General features: G+C 48.6%; 2 protein-coding genes across 2 annotated transcripts in view; both read left to right on the forward strand.

Moving 5' to 3' along the window:
- The first annotated feature begins 171 nt into the window (after positions 1-171).
- Positions 172-6,830, forward strand: SELENOS (selenoprotein S). Its single transcript, XM_064456111.1, has 6 exons — positions 172-312; positions 513-647; positions 2,227-2,333; positions 3,704-3,793; positions 3,897-3,975; positions 6,005-6,830. Exons 1-6 carry the CDS (start codon positions 228-230, stop codon positions 6,082-6,084), a joined length of 576 nt encoding a protein of 191 aa, XP_064312181.1. The 5' UTR covers positions 172-227; the 3' UTR covers positions 6,085-6,830.
- Positions 6,831-16,169: 9,339 nt separating this feature from the next.
- Positions 16,170-17,384, forward strand: part of CHSY1 (chondroitin sulfate synthase 1) — a 79,861-nt gene continuing 78,646 nt past the window's right edge. Inside the window, exon 1 of the mRNA XM_064456117.1 lies at positions 16,170-16,613. Within this exon, the coding sequence (XP_064312187.1) occupies positions 16,351-16,613 (263 nt within the window). The 5' untranslated portion in view covers positions 16,170-16,350. The remainder of the gene's footprint in view (positions 16,614-17,384) is intronic.

The raw sequence follows: 17,384 nt of genomic DNA on the forward strand, positions 1-17,384 counted from the left end.
GGGACGGAGCCCTCCCGCCACACCCTGATTGGCTCCGTGCGCCTCCCCGCCGTTTCTCATTGGCCGGCGTAGTCGTTGTGTCACTTGTTTACTTTCCCATTGGTCTGCCAGGGCCCGCCTCGCGCCCTGGTTGGCTCTCTGGCTCCGAGGTGGCGGAGGACGGGGAGGGCGGTGATTGGTGCTTAGGGCGGCTCCCGGCCGTGAGGCGGCGGTGGCGGAGGGGGCCGATGGAGCTGGGGGACGGCGGGCCCGCGGCCGGCCCCGGGACGGCGGCGCTGGGGCGGGGGGGCTTCGAGGTCTTGCAGCACACGGGTGAGGGGCCGCCGGGGTCGGGGGAAGGCCCGGGCGGGGGGGAAGGCCCGGGCGGAGGGGAGGGGGCGGCGGGGCCTGTGGCGGCGGGGGGCCTGAGGGGAGCCGGTTCCCGGCCGTCCGTCCTTCCCTTCCTCGCCTCCTGGCTGGACGGGCTCCTTCCCCCGGAGCCCCCTCTCACCGGCGGCTTGTCCCCCTCCTAGTGAGCTCCCTGCTCTCCAGCTATGGCTGGTATATCCTCTTGGCCGCTGTCGCCATCTATCTCCTCGTCCAGAAGGTATCCCAGAGCCTGGCGGCCAGGCCGAGCAGCCGGCCGGGAGCAGCTGACGCAGCTGTGGGTGAGTAAAGCTTTGCTCTATGGGGTGGTGCCTGTGTCTCCTCTAGGCTCCTGCTAGCGCTCGGCGGTGCTGGTGGGACGTCTGACAGCCGCTCGGGTCCACACACGGAGCCTTTATTTAATAACAACCAAAAAGAGATACAGTTCTGGGGAGTTTGAACGGTGAGCCGTACTCAGGATGAATGCTTAGGCCCACGAAAGCGAAGAGGTCGTGTTACTGAAGAGATCGCTGGGGAAAGGTTGGACCAGGAGAAGTGTTTTGAAAAGGTTGTGTCAAGGAATGCTGGCATCCCAAAGTAACGTGGTTGGGAGAGAAGGAGCGGGGCATTGCAGGACGAGGGAGTAGCTGGTCTTTGATAGTGCAGAAGCTGAGAGAACCACCTGGTTCGATGAGTTGTGGGCAGTTATCAAATAACTTCCAATTTATCAAAGAAAAACGAAACAGCGAAATCTAAATGCTGGGGACAAAAACCTTTTTGTCTAATATTAAGTTTTAATAAATATTCATTGTCTCTCTCAGTTATTCCTTCACAGTGCCTACTCTGGCAGGGTTGTATACATTTGGGGTGTAACTGCCTCTCGTCTGTTATCTTCTGAACTGTGGCATAGGTTGTAAATCTTACACAGTCACGGTCCTGCCTCATTTACAGACTCGCTGCTGTAAAGCACAGGCGATGCTCATGTATCTGCCAAAACAATAAGTGCTTGGCACCGATTCCTGTGGCATGTTGGCATGGCACTACGTGGGGCCCCAGAAAATATTACTCGTGTGCCCTTATCCTACTGGTGTTCTTTTGTGAGGCTAATTAAACCTTGATTTCATTGCCTAAACTACCTATAAAATGAAATTACTGAAATTTCTTGTACGTATTCATCATTGAATGGTAGCAAACATATAAGGAGACAAAAAAAAATGTAGAGGTACTTCAGCTACTGGGAAAAAAGAGCAATATTTGCCGTTGTTTAGATACAGTTTTTATTTTGGCTTCTAAAGGCCAGCCAAGAAGAGAAGTGGTTACTCGAAGTAGATTTTTCTGAGACTGCCAGTTTTCTCTTGAGATACGTGTGGTACTTTTAAGTGATTTCTCTGCCGATGAAGCATGTTAAATTTGTCACTGCTTCACTGCTGTAACGGAACAAGCAGGACCAATTGCCATAAGGAGTGGGGGTGAATGTGGGCTGGTTGCCTCATGCTTCTGCATAAAAGAAGTACTCTGGGTAAAAATGGAATCCCTGCGAAGCATGGGTGATATTTCTGAAATTATTTGCATCAAACAAATCCTTCAGAAATAGAAGCGAGTATCCTAGAAGTGTGAGTTTTAATTTTTTTATGGGTTCATTACATTGGTGTCCTTATTCATTAAAATCCCATTAAAGTAATTGCTCTAAAAATATTAAAATGTTAGGAAATTTAAATCTGTACTGTACTGTAAAAGATTAGCTGGAAACTGAACTTGAGCTGTGATTTTCTGCAAAACAGCTGCAGGGAGAGGTGTGAGCCTTTCCTTATTACAATTCTTTGAGGAGACCATTTAGAATTTATTCTGAAGAGCTTTGCAAACTCTTTCCCAATTTCCTAGAACCTGAAATGGTGGTAAGAAGGCAGGAAGCTTTGGCAGCAGCTCGCCTCAGGATGCAAGAGGAGTTGAATGCACAAGCAGAAAGATACAAAGAAAAACAAAGACAGGTAACTCTTCAACTCGTGCATTTGTCATCAAGTACTTTGCTGCAGTTACAGACAGGTTTATTCGATGCTAGATACCAGAACAGGAGGCTCGCTCGCTTTACTCATGTGGGTGGTGGGTTTTTTCCCCCTTCTTTACCTGGGCTAGTTTTGATACGGTTTGGTCTGTGAAGCAGTAATGGGCAGTAGGGGTCATGATGGAGCCCCAGTGATGCAAGCACATGCTTGTGTGCCGTGCTGACCTGATGTCTTGATGCTCTTTGCTGATTAGAATGATTGATATGTGTAGTATTCTCCTTCCTGAAGTAATTAACCTCTGTGGCACTTGCTTCTCCACAAGTAATTGTGTGCGTGAGACACTGTGAGCCTGATTTTTTTTAACAGATAAATCTGTACCTACAGAAACTTAGTTATACGTGTAGTGAATGGCTGGAGGGGATTTACTGGCGTTTAGACTAACTGTACTACTGCATACATGTATTTTCTGTTCTTGATGGCAAATACAAGTTCTTAGAAATGTAGCCTAGCATTGCTGTAATTGAATGGTTTGAAGTACAGCTTGAGATACTGAGGAATAGCATGTTGCTATGGGGGGCAGTGTAGAAAAGTGGATGTGATCAGCATAGCAATAATATTACTTATTAATCCCAGCTGTTCTTCTATTTTTACTTTTTGCAGTCAGCTACATTCAGACCTCAGTTTGTAGCTGATGCTTCAAGAAATATTGGCAGTTGAAAACAAATAAATAGTCATATTGTGGAAGAAAATGGCCACGCTGTAGAAAATCTAGGTCTAGTGTGCTTGGACCCAGTGAGCTTTGCTTTATTTGACTGGATGGAGTAGCCCTCATTTCCTTTCTGTTTGTTGAGAAGAAGGCAGTCTGTCTTAACCATTAGTTTATCTGGTTTTGTGGATAAATTGCTTTAGAAGAGAGCTGGGAGAACAGTTTATAAAGTATACTGGGATGTAAATGTGTAGCTGGTTGTCCTGATCATTTGAAAAACACACTTTCTTCTGTAGAACCCTACAATGTGCATTAAATTACTATCACATGCAATGCTCTAGTCGGTACTTTTTATAAACTCAGACTTTAAGCTTGCCACTTGGTTCTGGTTTACTTTCAAAATGTTTTAAAGCATCAAGTGGTCCAAGGAAGCTGCAGACACTGTGTGTATTGAGGAGGGATGGTTTTCCTGTGGTTGGGAAGATGTGGGTGTTTAAAAAAGTGAATGCTTCCATAAGCTCAGAGATCCTGTATCGGATAAAGATGGTTCCCTTGGGTTTTGATGAGCCTCTTGTAGCTGTTTCTGTAGCACTGATGATTCTATTAGTTCTGAAATCTCAGTCTTGCATATCCTGGATTTGTTCCTTAGCTGGAAGAAGAGAAGCGAAGGCAGAAGATAGCGATGTGGGAAAGCATGCAAGAAGGAAAAAGCTATAAAGGAAACCTGAAACTGAATCAGGTAACACCTGTGGTGTTAATCAGGTTACAATTATGTTTATGTGATTAGATTAGCTGGAATTCACGTAGATTAAATTCTGAGAAGCTTTTGCTTTTGTGAACAGCAAGAAGCAGAATCTGGTGCCTCCACCTCATCAGCAGTCCCGAAGTCTAAACCAAACAAAAAGCCCTTGCGAGGAGGTGGTAAGTAAGAAATCCTTAAGATATTCTAAGCTTGAAACAGAACGTTTGTCCAGCTGCATATGTAGTCATTGTACAGATTTCTTCTCTTCTTCAAGGAGGAAACAAAACGTGCCTTACAGACAAGCTCTCTATCTCTAATCAGCATGGCCTGCTTCACGCTTTGTGCAAAACCTAGCAGGACGTTTCTGTGGTGCTTTTCCCTGGGGAATCAGTGTTTCAGTTTCCCTGTAAATGTTTTTGCCACAATTTACTGAGATTTTTGTCACTCAAAATTATAGATTCTTACAAAGTTTCTGAGATCCCTTCCCCATTATTGTAAAAGCCCAATATTTTAAAATCTGGTTTGCCTTTCAACCACCTGTAGTACTAACTAAATGCAGGAAGAGGATAAATTACTTTGTACTATGTAGATTCAGGAAGATGAAAGACTTCATTAAGCAAAATGTGAGCTTATTTATGAGATATCACAATAATGACCTATTGAATATATAAATCCTGCAGATGTATGAATTCTTATCAACCCTTGCAAACCGCCGGAGGGTCTTATCATTAAAATAGCTGTGAACCACTGACATCATCTGCATGGTGAACTGCTTTCTGTGGCCTTACGTAGTCCACGCTGGGATCACTGCCACGTATCGGCTGTGCAGCTCGCCTCCTTTCCCCCCTCTTGGCCAAACAGCCTGTGCCATACCTGCAAGTGCTAATTTGGGTATCATATTTTAATCACAATTTTCCATAGTGGAGGGGACCATCTAGTCAGCTCCAGTCGTATCAGGCTAAAAGGGAAACCTACTTGGGGTGCAGCACCAAGGAAGTCACTTGATTAAATGTATGAAGCCTCAAGATTTTTAATTAAACATATTAAACCTCAGTTCAGTGCTGAAAGTTTTGCTTTGAATATTTTTACTAACAGCTTTTGACAACATCTGAAGGAACCGACCGATTGATTCATCTTATGTTGCTTAATATGAGTGCAGCCTAATGTCTGATGCTGTCAAATACCCTTTATAGCTCTTGCACAGAGTATTCACCACAAAGGGGGATGAGAAACGCATGGGTAATAGCTGCACTAAGCACCAGGATCAGGGCAGCTGGGCTGAGGCGCCCTTCCAGCTGCTACCTGTCCTAGTTTCATCCTAAGCAAAATCTTTTGCTTAAGTAACAGGTGATAGAATTAGAGGTCTCTGATCTTCCATGATGTAGATCAGCACAAAGTGAAAGAACCATCTGCACTGTTCAGCTGCTGAATTAAGCTGGAAAGCAGAACTTGGCTGGTGTGAGGAAAAAAAAACTTCAAAGATGGAGGTGATGCTTGAAATGTCAGTGGAACGGGTTGCTTTGAAACCTGCTTGGTTAGCAAGGCTGCTAGGTTTTCAGTTTGCCCTACTTTGCCTTGTACAGAACAAATTGAGGACGTTTGCCAAGTCGTGTCTTTCCGAGTACATACTCGTAAAATGAAGTTGCCTATAGTTATGGCATTAGGAGGTTCGGCTAAAGGATCTGTTTGCCTTACTGCATATACTTGCCTTTTCACATTCTTTTTAAAAAATCTTACAGTAGTAATGAGTGGATTCACCTTTTGACCTTCAGAGTATTCCTTACAGGACTGGGATAAAAGATTATTTTAAATCCCCAACTATTAGGGCTCTCGGAGAACAGATACACTCTTAGAGAGTTTACTGTAAGAGTTACTGTTACTGCTGTGTTTACTCTGCAGAGCAGCATTAGAGCTTTAATGCAGACTTAGAGAAATTAAATAGTAATTCATTTCAATTTAATTTAATCCAAACTGATCAAATTAAAACATGAGTGTTTTGCAATGGCTTTTACTGTTAGCACTACAAAAATAAACCATCTCAAGTCTGGATATTTCCTCTGCTTTCGTCTTCCTTAAAATGCTGCCTATGTAGTAAGTATAACCAGGGTGCAAATAATTGTGGGATTCATTTTTGGGGTTCCTTGCATGTTGGTGAAGGCCTGTCAAGGACCAATGTTGATACGGTGGATTTCTCCTCTGTACTTCTAGGCTATAACCCCCTGTCTGGAGAAGGAGGCGGAACTTGTTCCTGGAGACCAGGCCGGAGAGGCCCGTCAGCAGGCGGATGAGGCTAACCTCCCTCGTGGCTCATGTCACTAACAGGCTTGATCTTACCCACTGTCTAACTGCCTACAGTTGGCATGTCACAGTGACTCCTTTGGGACTGGGCCTAGTGCAGGTGTTAACTTGAAAACAGATGTACACCCTTTCCAAATAGTAACGCAGAAGCTGATACTACACGAGAAAAATACCTGATCCTCTTAGAGAGGATGAAGAAAGAAACTACTTCAGAGTAATCAATTAATTTTCACTCTTTTGTAGAGAGGAAGCGTAGTCTCCAGCCAAGGTGAATCACCTGGGATTGTGAGAGCTGGCGTCTGTGGCTGGCTCTTCAAAAGACTGGCCTCAGGCAAATTTAATTATCTAGGCTCAGTTTACCACTGTAAAATGAGGACATTTACCATCTGCAGACACGTGTTACCAGATTTACTCTGTTTGGCTGGAAGGTGCTTTAGAGGGGAGGAATATTGTCATCGGCAGATACCTTGAATTGTAGCAGGAGGGACATTCAGTAAAAACCAGACAAATTGACAAACGCCAGGGATTTGCAGCGCAGGGCTGTTATTGTAGAAGAGTCTCTGTGACAAGCTACCTTGAATGATGTTTTCCTTATAAATGGTGAACAAACCAGTGAGGATTACTGATGCTAGACAGCAGATGGGGGGGGTTCTTGCCATTCTTTCTTTTTTTTTCCAGCTGCTTTGTAAAAACAAAATCCTATTAATATTAAATATAATTGCAAACAAATCATAAATCTGGTATTTACAATCTTGTTGTTTTCTACAGCATCTTTTTATATAGAAGGCCTATGTTCTAGCACAATAAATGTGTATAAAGCAAGATGAGAGATCAAATGAAATTATTTTCATTTGACTACCTCCATAAACAAAAGGGGTTTTTCAGCTGTTCTTTTTGGCTTTTAACAGCTTTGTTTTGTTCGGGTGTTGTGTGTTGCAAATCGTGACTTTAAAAGAATCCCCTTCAGGTTAAGACCAAATCAAGTTTTCCCAAGTTTAAAAACTGAAACTCTCTGTTCTCTTCCCTGCTCTGAAACGGCACAGAATGCGTTACCCGTTGTTAAGCTCTCCAGCTGTATTTGAACCTGAATCAAGAAAACACGTAACAAAGGCCTTTGCTCTAATAGAGCAGAGCGGCTCTCTTTCCAAATTACTGTTGACCAAATGTGTTTTGAGGAGGAGGGGATACATGGACATGGTCAACTCACACGCTGCAAGACATTCAAAGGGAACAGAAGCTGCGAACTGCGCCGAGATCTGCGCGTTGTGGGCAGCAGGACTGTCTGTAGCATGAGTGCAGCATCAGGGTTACACCTCGGGGACATTAAGTAGGAAGAAGTAAGTAAGAAGGGAGTACAAAGTACTTCTGTTCTGATACATTCTGTTCTGAATGTATCTCGGGGTGAGAACTGATGGCCTGACTGCATGGCTGTCCCAAACAGCCCAGCTAGATGCCAAGGTACATTCTTACCCTGCTGCCAGCTTGGGCAGTACAAAAGCTGAGGGTTCTTTGTGCTGACAAGAGCCTCTGGCTAGCAAATGTGTAAACCTTGCAAGTGAGGGATGGTAAGGAGTAAGTATCCGAAGCGTGTGTGGTCTTCATCCTTCTGCTGTATATCCAGCGCTGTGAGTAGAAAGCAAAGTTAGAGCTGGTCACCGCAAATGAGCTTTCCCAACACCCCATCCCCTTGATATGCTCTGTAGCTCAGAGGGCAAAAGATGAGTAAAATCCAGGCTGTCCTTGATAAAGGGTGAAATAGTTCCTGTTAGTGTATGACAAGTGCCCCGTGTCCAATGACAGTAATTGAGCTCGTGTATAGGCATTAAAGCATATATGAGTGTTTCATTAGCATAGCCTAGGGCTGCTCGGATACGCTGTTCTAAATACTGACGCTTGGAGTATTTGCGTTCATCAATACGTACGAGTGCCGACCTCGAATCCACCATTGATGTGTATATAGATACTGCTCTATGTGTCTGGTGATCTGTGATTTTTCTCACGAGTATAAATGTAACAGCAGCATGTTACCAGTAAGTTTTAAAGTTGCCAGTTAACGAAATTGAAAGGCGAAGAACCTTTTACTTTAGACCCATGAAGCATGTGTTCAAGTGCATGTAGAAGATGAAGGGAGACAGCTATTGATGGTCCTATGGAAACTAGTTTTCATCTCCTGGCTTCTGTGTGTTTTGGTGTGTAAACTTAAATTCCCATTGTTGTAACATAGACCGGTGTGTGCGGTGTATGCAACTTCAAGCTTTAATCTTTAATAAGGCAAATAAAAATAGAGGTAGGCAGGATATTTTCAAGATCTGAAGATTCTTCATCAGTAAAAAGCACTAAGTTGTTATCTTACTCATGCCTCTGGGAAGCATTTTCCCCTTGTGTTAGGGAAATAGGCAACAGACTGAGGTGTTGTCTTCAGAAAAACAACTGGGGGAGGTGGTTTTCTTAAAGAAGCAGAATTCCTTGCGTTGATAAAACGGTAAGGATGAGTTGGTTTAATCCAGTAAAAACATTTTAAGAAATAAAGAAGCAGGTCTGAACTGAGCCTATGCTAATCTTTCTCTGTGTCTCGAGGCTTGCTTCTGGCTGGGAGCGGGGATATGGATTTTTGCCCAGTTCTGAGATTTATTAAGACATCTCAGTGAGAATGAAGTGATTTTCATATTTCTGGAAATTTAACCTTTTTCCTCCCTTAATTTTTTATTTTAATTCTCAAGTCCCTAAGTTTTTCTTGATCAGACGCTTCTCTTGAAAAGGATGGGAGGAAGAACCTCAGTTTGTAAAGCTTCCCTTTTGGCTCACAACCTGCACAAGCAGAGGGAAGGGTTTTTCCTCTGACTTCAGGTAGAAAGCTCTCCCATGACCACAAACAAGTGTGGAAAGGTGGTTGCTCGTTGCTTTGTAGCCTACGAGCGAAGCGTGCAGAAGGCAGTAGGTGAAAGTGAACTATTTAATGAATCCATTGTTCCTACTTTGGTATGAATTCCCAAGTACTTGAATTATGAAAGATCATATTAAAAAGCCTTCAGGAGAATTTTTTTTCTCCCCGCTCACAGCAGTTACACAAACAGGCTCTTACTCTACTGATGCAGATGTTCTGGAAATACCTTTATGGGGAAGAAGCTAGCTAACGAACTCGGAGTTCATACAGTGCTGCTAAACTGCTGTATAGTGTTACTGAGCCACTGAGGAGTGGTCTGGTTTGGGTATGGAGGAATGAAACGTCAAGTGAGTGTTCAGAGGCACAAAAAAAAATCCTGAAAAATGTTAGTTGCTTGAGAAATGCAGCTAAGAATTTTTCATTGCCTTTCAGAGGAGGAACAAAGATTTTTGGGGTTTTTGAGTTGCAGATGAGGTCTGGTTTATGCATAGTTCTCTTAAGTATTCATCAGGAGATACTGAGCACTGGAATTAAAACTGAACAAAGCCCCATGTCACTCTTGTGAAATTTATTTGGCTTTATTTATGTCTTTCAGAAACATTGTGAAATGAGAGAAAGCTTTTAAGAGTGATATTGCATTGCATACTTAGTTATTTAAAAAAAAGTGTTTCTCATACTGGAAATTTTTAATAATGAACAACAGAAGGTGGACTTGGGGGAGTGAGGGCACACGGGGATCTGTCAGCAGAGCAGTTCCCAGGAGTTCCAGAGCTACCTGTGTGCTAGTCAAAGACCAGTGTGGGTGAAAATGATGATTGCACCCATTCCTGCAAGGAGCTGAATGCGGGTGGGAAGTGTTAGTACTAACAAAGGTAATCTATTGTGTTTTATACAGTTCTGTACTATTTGGACTCAAAACTCAAGGAATTAGCCTGTTCTGCTGTTGCTCCATGCCCAGTCCGGTTTCATCCTTCAGCTGTGCTGACAGTCAGCTCAGGTGTTTGGATTGGGTTGTTTCTTCTTGGGTTTTGTGTCTTTCTTTTTTTTTTTTACCTCCTCCCTAGGAAGATGAGTAAAGAGAGCATTTTGCCTTCAGAGAGCTCTCGGAACGGGGATGGCATCCAGCGTGACAGTCTCCCTTACGCTCTACCAGCAGCGCTACGGTTAATGGCTGCATTTACACCATCCTAACGCTGTCCTTTATGCCTCCCGTGCTCAGTGAGGCAGTTCCCATCTCTGGCGGCTGCATTTTTTTTCAAGCCTGGCTGCACATCAGCACACATCTCCACATCAGATCAGATCCACCCATAGAAGAATTTTGCCCTCGTAGAGGCTGAACAGTGCCACCTTTTCAGGGATCAGGTTAGCCAAGAGTGGGGCACAGCGAGTTTCTGTCCACGCTCTCGCCGAACACTGAAACTATATAACTTCCAACTGTAGAAAAAGCTGGTCTAGACTCGGATGGGCTGAAAACTTGGGTTTATGTGTTGTTGTTTTTTTTTTAATTCCCCCCTTTTTGGAATGAAAGCTTAGCTTTTGGAACAGTTCTGCAACCACAAAGGAAAAGCATACGGCTGCTGGCTGGGTGGTGTCCTGGCCCGGTTGCACCGTTGTAGTTGATTTTGTGCGAGCTTCCAAGCCAGCTGTTCCAAGCCTGACACACACCCTGCCCATATTCCCAGCGCCGGAGCCAGCGACTTCAAAACTTCCATTGGTTTTTACGAAGCAACCAATGGCTGCGATGGATTAGGGCTCCTCAGCTCAGTTGTGGCGATACAGACTTTCGTTGCAGGTTTCTGTTGCGAGGGGCTGGCAGCCGCCGCTCTGGTGTCTGGGCTTTTTTTCTGTGATCATGTGTGTTTTGAAGTGCATACGTGCTAAAAAGTATTTTCGGCACAAAGCAAGATCTCCACTGATAAATGAATCATTTCATTCCTCCTTCTCTGTCTACCACAGTTTACTAATCAAGATTGTTTCTGTGTGCTGCTTACCGAGCTCAGCTCCACAGCTCATACCGTGAGTAACGGTACTGTAGGAAAGGCAAGGAAAAGAACTTAGAAAATTCTAATTAGGGAAAATGGAAGGAAAATGGATCTACTGAAATACCTGCCCTTTCCATCTAGTTCTGCTGCTCCATTGTGTGCTTTAAAATGGGGAGCTACTGTCAGGCTGGCCTACAGGATGTGCTTTTGGAAAAACCGAACCCAAACTTGGGTCCTAAAGTTTTAGTTTATCACATACCGGGGGGGTAACGCTCCCCATAATTCGGCTTACTGCTTCTTACGCACTGTAACTGCCACTTCATTAGCTGTGCTGCTTCTTGGGCACGTTGCATCTTGACACTTGCATTTTAAATACACGTTCTAGACTTTTTCAGCAGTTTGTTGACTCCAGTCTGGCGTCAGCACGTTAAAAATGCATCGCTCTCCCTTCCGTGATGCAAAGCTCGAATGCCCTGATGCACCACGGCAGCGCTGCTGCTGCCACCCAACCGATGAGGAGGCTTGAGCAGGCAACTGAGGCGCTGCGTGCCGAGCAGGTGGGGTTTTCCTTCCCCTCCCGGCACCTCCAAAGCCCCAAAATCAGGTTCCCTGGCTGGGAAGGGCAGCGGGGACCGGCGGCAGGCCCCCGGGCCGGGCGCGGTGCGGCCGCTGCACTGCGGGGCCGGGCCGTAGGATGGCAATGTTGGTCTGGCTTTCCAGCAAGGAGCAACGGGTGACACTTCTTTTTTTCGTGCCTTGAACTGGCATCCTCTGAGCGATTCAGCTGAGACGAGAGGTTGGGGCTGGTCTGTGGCGGGACCAGAAGAGGATGGGGAGGGGAAAAAAAAGTGGGTGCTGGAGCTGGGGAAGGAGTTTCTGCATCATTTGGGAAAATGCAACGGTGCTGGAAATACTGTGACAGAGGCAAGCGCTGCTGGTTGCCCAGCTAGATTTTTTCCACCGTGAGTCTGTTACCTTGAATATATGAAGTATGCTCATTTTTCCAGCGCCTGGGTAGTTTTCAAAGTATCGGTTTAAGTACTGGAACATTCATAATTAAAGTTTCTGGAGTACTTGGGAAGTAGTGCGCTTCTTTATTATTTTAAAATATAATGGTACAGAATATATATTGTAGAAGTCCTTCCTGTATGAGAGTGGGGTCATCGCTGTGGAAAAATCGGGCATCAAAACTGTTGGGAAAAAGAAGTGGTTATAATTAATGCAAGGTATCCGTCTTCCCTCCATAGCACAGTGTCTTCTACGTGGAAGGAACTTTTTTCCTTTGGTATTAAGCTGCTTTATTCCAGAAGGAAGACGTCTATTCTGTAGGCACACAAAACAGCTCGCCGCTTCAAGGGCTTGCCTTTTTCATCGTTTAAAAATAGGATTACTGTTTTGTTAATCTGATTATAAATCTAAACTGTGTGGGCCTGTCAAGTGGGCTCTCGTCGGCTGGTCCGGGTGCTAAGCTCACTCGAGTGAGTGGGACGGGAGCGCGGAGATGGAGCGCACACGACGTGCGTCCTCTTCAGATTTTGGAGAGCGCTCAGAATATTTCCTTGAGCAATCCCACATAGAATAGAAAACATGCGGCATAAAAATGTGTTTATGCAGTGTTATATGAGAAAAATACCATGCCTTTTAAAATAACATATAGTAGCCGTAATATATAGCATCAACTGTATATTGAGACTAAAAACTCTATTAGTAGGGGAAGGCACTTAAATGTGGTTACGCAGTATGACCTTTCTCTGCCAACCAGATTAAAACCATACTCTAGGCAGGTAATGGCAGGGTTATAATTCAGCTGGAAGAACTAAGCCGTGCTCTTCAAGTTTTCCCTTAATTTGCCTTTTTTTTCCCTTTTTTTCCTATAGTGGAAACAGCAGCTGCTCTGTGCAAGAACAGGAGAGGGGGCAGGAGCAGTCAGAGGGCCACTTGCCTGGCTAACACTTTTGAACATGAGTTTGGGGCAATAAATGAAACAAAGCGAGGCACTCTGATGTGCTTAGGGAGGTTGTGTGAGCATCGCGGCATCCCTGGGTGCTACCCCCGCTTTACAGCTGGACGTCTCAGCCTTGCAGCCAGCGGCGTGATCTTGCGTGGTGGCAGCAGCGTGAACTCTGAGCGTGCCTCCTCACCGGGTGAAATCCTGGCACCGAGAAAGCGCCCCTTCCTTCTCCTGCCCCTTCCCCAAGCGCTCTCTGCTCACCCCCTGCCCGCAGCGAGGTCCAGGACCATAATTACGCTGGGAGGTGCAGGGTGGTGGGAACGCGCCAGACGAGAACTCGGGGCAGATGGGATCTAACACGGGAGTGTGCTGCTCCGCTTTATTGTTTCCATGTGTGCTGAAGTCGCATGAAGTTTTCAATTCTGATGACTAACTTCTTTTCTTTATGGGAAGAAGCCAACTGACAGCTCCTCAGCCCCAACCCTTCTCTTTTTTATTGCCTTTTAACCACGCTAGCTCTGCCTTTTCCTGTAATTCATAGGCCACAGTGGCTTTCCCTTGAATCAGGAGATTTTTACTGCTGATTTTGAGCACACCGAAAGTAATCCTGTTCCTGCTCATGGACTTGCCACATCTCCCTCTTTTGGAAAGGAGTGGCCTTACTTTTTTTATTTCACTTGAATGTCTGTCGGTGTTCCACATGTCAGGACCTGATGATCAGGATTGAGGGGAGAAACAGAGTTTGGCAAGGTCCCTTTTGAAGATGGTTTTGAAAGTGGAGTAAAAGATCCGTGTGTGCGGAGTGGCACAGGCTGAGGGTAACTCCAGGCTTCGTAGGAAGGGATGAGGGCACAGTAGTTAGAAATAATAATAAAGCATTGCAGCTGCTTGGAAGCAGAAGGGAATTACAGTAGTGCTTTGGGGGGGATTTCCCCATATGGGTGGGATGGAAAGGACAGCATAGCAGAGAAGGTCTTCTTGGTATAAATAGCAGTTTGGGACGGTTTTAACAGGGTGAGCTGAGGTGGATCGTGGGTCCCGTTCCCTGGTCCCTATAGGAAGGTCCCAGAAAGACAACTTCGTGCTGGCTTTGTCAGAGTGAACGTGGGGCTTCCAGCCAGCCCCAGCAGCCGGGCACAGCCCTGGGTCTGCCCAGTGCTTGTCCGCAGCGGGAACGCCTCCACGCCTCGGGCACGGTCAGCCTCTGAGGAGCCCTTCTGGGGACTTTAATCAACCTCTCCTCTGCCTGGTAGCACAAACGAAGCTGTTGGGAAACTGCTACCATTCACTGCACCTGAGCTAGTGTGGCATTTGTAAGCCTTCCCCGGTGTTTTGCGGGTCTCGAAGGCATGCACCCTCGGCCTCAGCGACACTTCTTGCCTTCCAGCTGGCTTTTGCCAAGTGATGGTTCTCCTGTCCTTCCCTGGCTTTCCCCACCTCCCATCTGTTCCAGCTTGGACTTTTCCTTTCCCTCTCTTTCGCCATTTAGCTCTTCTCTTCCTCTTCCCACAAACACACATCTCACTGAATACTTCTGTGTTCCGCCCGTGGGCAACTGAAAGATCTCCTGCTCTTCTTTCCTGCTAATTGCTTGTATTTCTTCTCTAGTTTCTATTTAATCTTGTTCTTGTTTCATACCATAAATCATGGTGGCACTTCCCTTGTGTTATTTGTTGCTCCTGACATCACAAGAGTTGACCGGTGCTGACCTCTGAGGATTGCACCATCACACAAGCAATAAAACCCCCACAAAAACATTGTTTTCAAGACATGCCAAGTTTGTTAGATAAGCAGTGATATTACCTGCTAGTTCCCAGAAGGGTGATGGTTACTTACTGTACAAAGATCGTAAAAATCTGTCACATGTGGTGCTATCTGACTTATTAATGTACAGTATTAATTTGTTACAGCGTCCTCTTTTGCATCGGCTCTTGCTCAAGAGCCGGCTGCCATTATGCTAAGACTTTTCTTCTCAGCTCGTTGTTCATGACACCACAATATAAATACATTTGAAAACGGGAAAGACTGGCATTTGGAAATGCAAAAGTGGGTAGGAAATGGAAGAAACCACAATGATAAGCAGGAGGTCAGTGTGTGTACTAGATACGTTTCTTCTGTAAAGACTGGAGGGTTTTTTCCCTGTAGAATGTGAAGGGTTTGGGGCTGCAGCGTTTGAAGCTGAAGCACGCTGTAGACGAAACACATGTGGAGAGTTAATGTGGACAAAGAGAAAAGAAATCTTGACCTGGTACAGCTAATGTCTTCACGCTGTTGAACAGTCATTATAGCCTCCAGGTGGAAATAGGCTGACTTATTTCTGGTTGGTTTAATTAGCAAGGCGGGAAAAACTGGAGAGCTGCCTGTGCTTTCGCTCCCCTTGGCACCAGAGCACGTCATGCATGAATGCATTGGCGCCAGGCAAAACCAGGGCCAGAGGGCTGCTCCTTGCTGCCGTGCCTCCCCTCCATCTCTGCACACACCTGTGGACAGAGGCTCTGGGGCTCGGGTGGCCGGGACCCAACCGTGCAGAGATGGGAATGGTGTGCTTCTGGCTGTGCAGGCTCAGCCTGAGCTGTGCTGGGTGGCTGCAGGGATGAGCGATGGACCTCTGCCACCAGGCACAGACACCTGGTGCCTGTCCTGAGTTGGGGCACCACTCCCAGTGCCTTCCCATCCTGTTCTGAAGGGCTGGGCTGGAGTCCCGGCCCCAGCTCCTGAGCCAGGGTCCTGTCCTGGGGTCTCAGTGTAGGGTGCAGGGCTGGGGGCCCTGGCCTGGAGTTATGTCCAGGGTCTTGGTGCAGGGCTGGGGTCTCTGTCTGGGGGGTGTCAGTCCCCATTCCTGGATCCGAGCACCCACGCTCTCTTGGGCTCCTGTCCCAGCCCTTTGGTCCGGGCAGCTGGGCCGAGGTTTTGGGGCCCTGGTGTGGGACGCCGGGTCGGGGTCCCTGACCCTGGTGGCCCTGGCCTGGGGTGCTCGGTCAAGGTGCCGGTCCCTGCCCTGTGGTCCCGCTCCATGGCGGCGCTTTGGGAGCCGGCCCCCGTCCCGGGGTCACATCCCGTGTCTCGGTCCCGCTCCCCACCCCAGGGTCCAGGCCCCCACCGGGGGTCCCGGGTGGGGGCAGCACCGCCTGCCTCCCGCTGCCCGCGGCGCGGGGGCTGCGCCCGCCCGAGGCGGTGGCGGCGGGGCCACCGGAGGCGGGCGGCGCGGCGCGGGCCGCACACGGCGCCTGTGCCGAGGGGCAGGGCCGTGGAGGCGGGCGGGCGCCCCCTTCCCTCCCTCCTTCCCTGCGTCCCTCCCTTCCCTCCGCTTCCCGTCCCTGCCCCTTCCCCCATGGCGGCGCTGGGCGACACGGCGCGCCTGGCGGCGGCGGCGCAACGCGGGGCGGCGGCGCTGTGAGGAGCCGCGCGGGGCCTGCGCGGCGCCGGGCGGCGGGCGGGCATGGCGGGCCGCGGCCGCCGCGCCTGGCTCAGCGTCCTGCTGGGGCTGGTGCTGGGCTTCGTGCTCGCTTCGCGCCTCGTCCTGCCCCGCGCCTCCGAGCTGGCGGCGGCGGCGCGGCCCCGCCGAGCCCGCCCGCAGGGCTGCCGCCCGCCGCCCGCCGCCGCCCCGCCGCGCCGCCCCGGCCCGCCGGCACAGAGCTTCCTCTTCGTGGGGGTCATGACGGCGCAGAAGTACCTGCGGAGCCGCGCCGTGGCCGCCCACCGGTGAGCGGGCGTTGGGGGGGTGGGGGGCTGCTGGGCTCGGCGAGGCTCGGTCCGGGTCGGCTGGGCTGGGCTGGGCTCTGGGCACGGCCGTTTCGCCTGAGGCGAGAGCTCCGGGCGGGGGGTCTCCTGCGGCCGGGCCCTTGCGGCCGGGATCCCCCCCCTCCCCCGCCGGCCCGGGGACCCCTCGCCCCTCAGGGCACCCTCAGAGCCGGCTCTGCTCGCAGCAGCCCGGGCGCGGGGCGGGCAGCGCTGGGGCGCTCGGCGGGCCGAGGTGCGGGGCGAGGGGAGAGAGGCGCCCCCCGAGCTCCCGTTGGGGAGCTCCGACCCCCGGCGGGGACGTGAGGGGTCGAGCCGAGTCCCGTCGAGGCTCTTACACGGTCTGGTGGAGCCGGTGCCCGGCACACGGACACGGCGGTCTTGCCTGAGGGTCGGGCAGCCCCTCCGTGGCGAGGGGACATGTACCGCCAGTCACCTGGGGAGATGCGGTCCTCGAAGTGCTTCTGCCTTGGGCACGGCCGCGACACGCCGGTGCAGCCCTTGGCTGCTGCTTCTGAAGAGAGCCGACAGCCTAATAATAATAATAATATAGTTTGGAGACCGCTGTAACCCCCTGGATAGGAAAAAAAGAGACGGCTGCGCCAAGCCGAGAGCATGTGCTTAGGAATGAGACCCAGAAAATGCATCTGGGAACAAAGAGTAAAATCAGCCTCTGCTCACCGCAGCCGTCGCCAAGGCTGGACCAGGTAGCGAAACAGCTCGAATGGGGAAAGC

The sequence above is a fragment of the Phalacrocorax carbo genome, chromosome 7 (genome assembly GCF_963921805.1).
Source record: "Phalacrocorax carbo chromosome 7, bPhaCar2.1, whole genome shotgun sequence".
NCBI classification, from domain to species: Eukaryota; Metazoa; Chordata; class Aves; order Suliformes; family Phalacrocoracidae; genus Phalacrocorax; species Phalacrocorax carbo.

Coding starts and splice junctions, on each gene's coding strand:
- SELENOS (XM_064456111.1), top strand. CDS start 228: ATGGAGCTGGGGGACGGCGGGCCCGCGGCCGGCCCCGGGACGGCGGCG. Junction 2,334..3,703: donor ACAAAGAAAAACAAAGACAG/GTAACTCTTCAA, acceptor TTTGTTCCTTAG/CTGGAAGAAGAGAAGCGAAG. Junction 3,794..3,896: donor GAAACCTGAAACTGAATCAG/GTAACACCTGTG, acceptor TTTTGTGAACAG/CAAGAAGCAGAATCTGGTGC.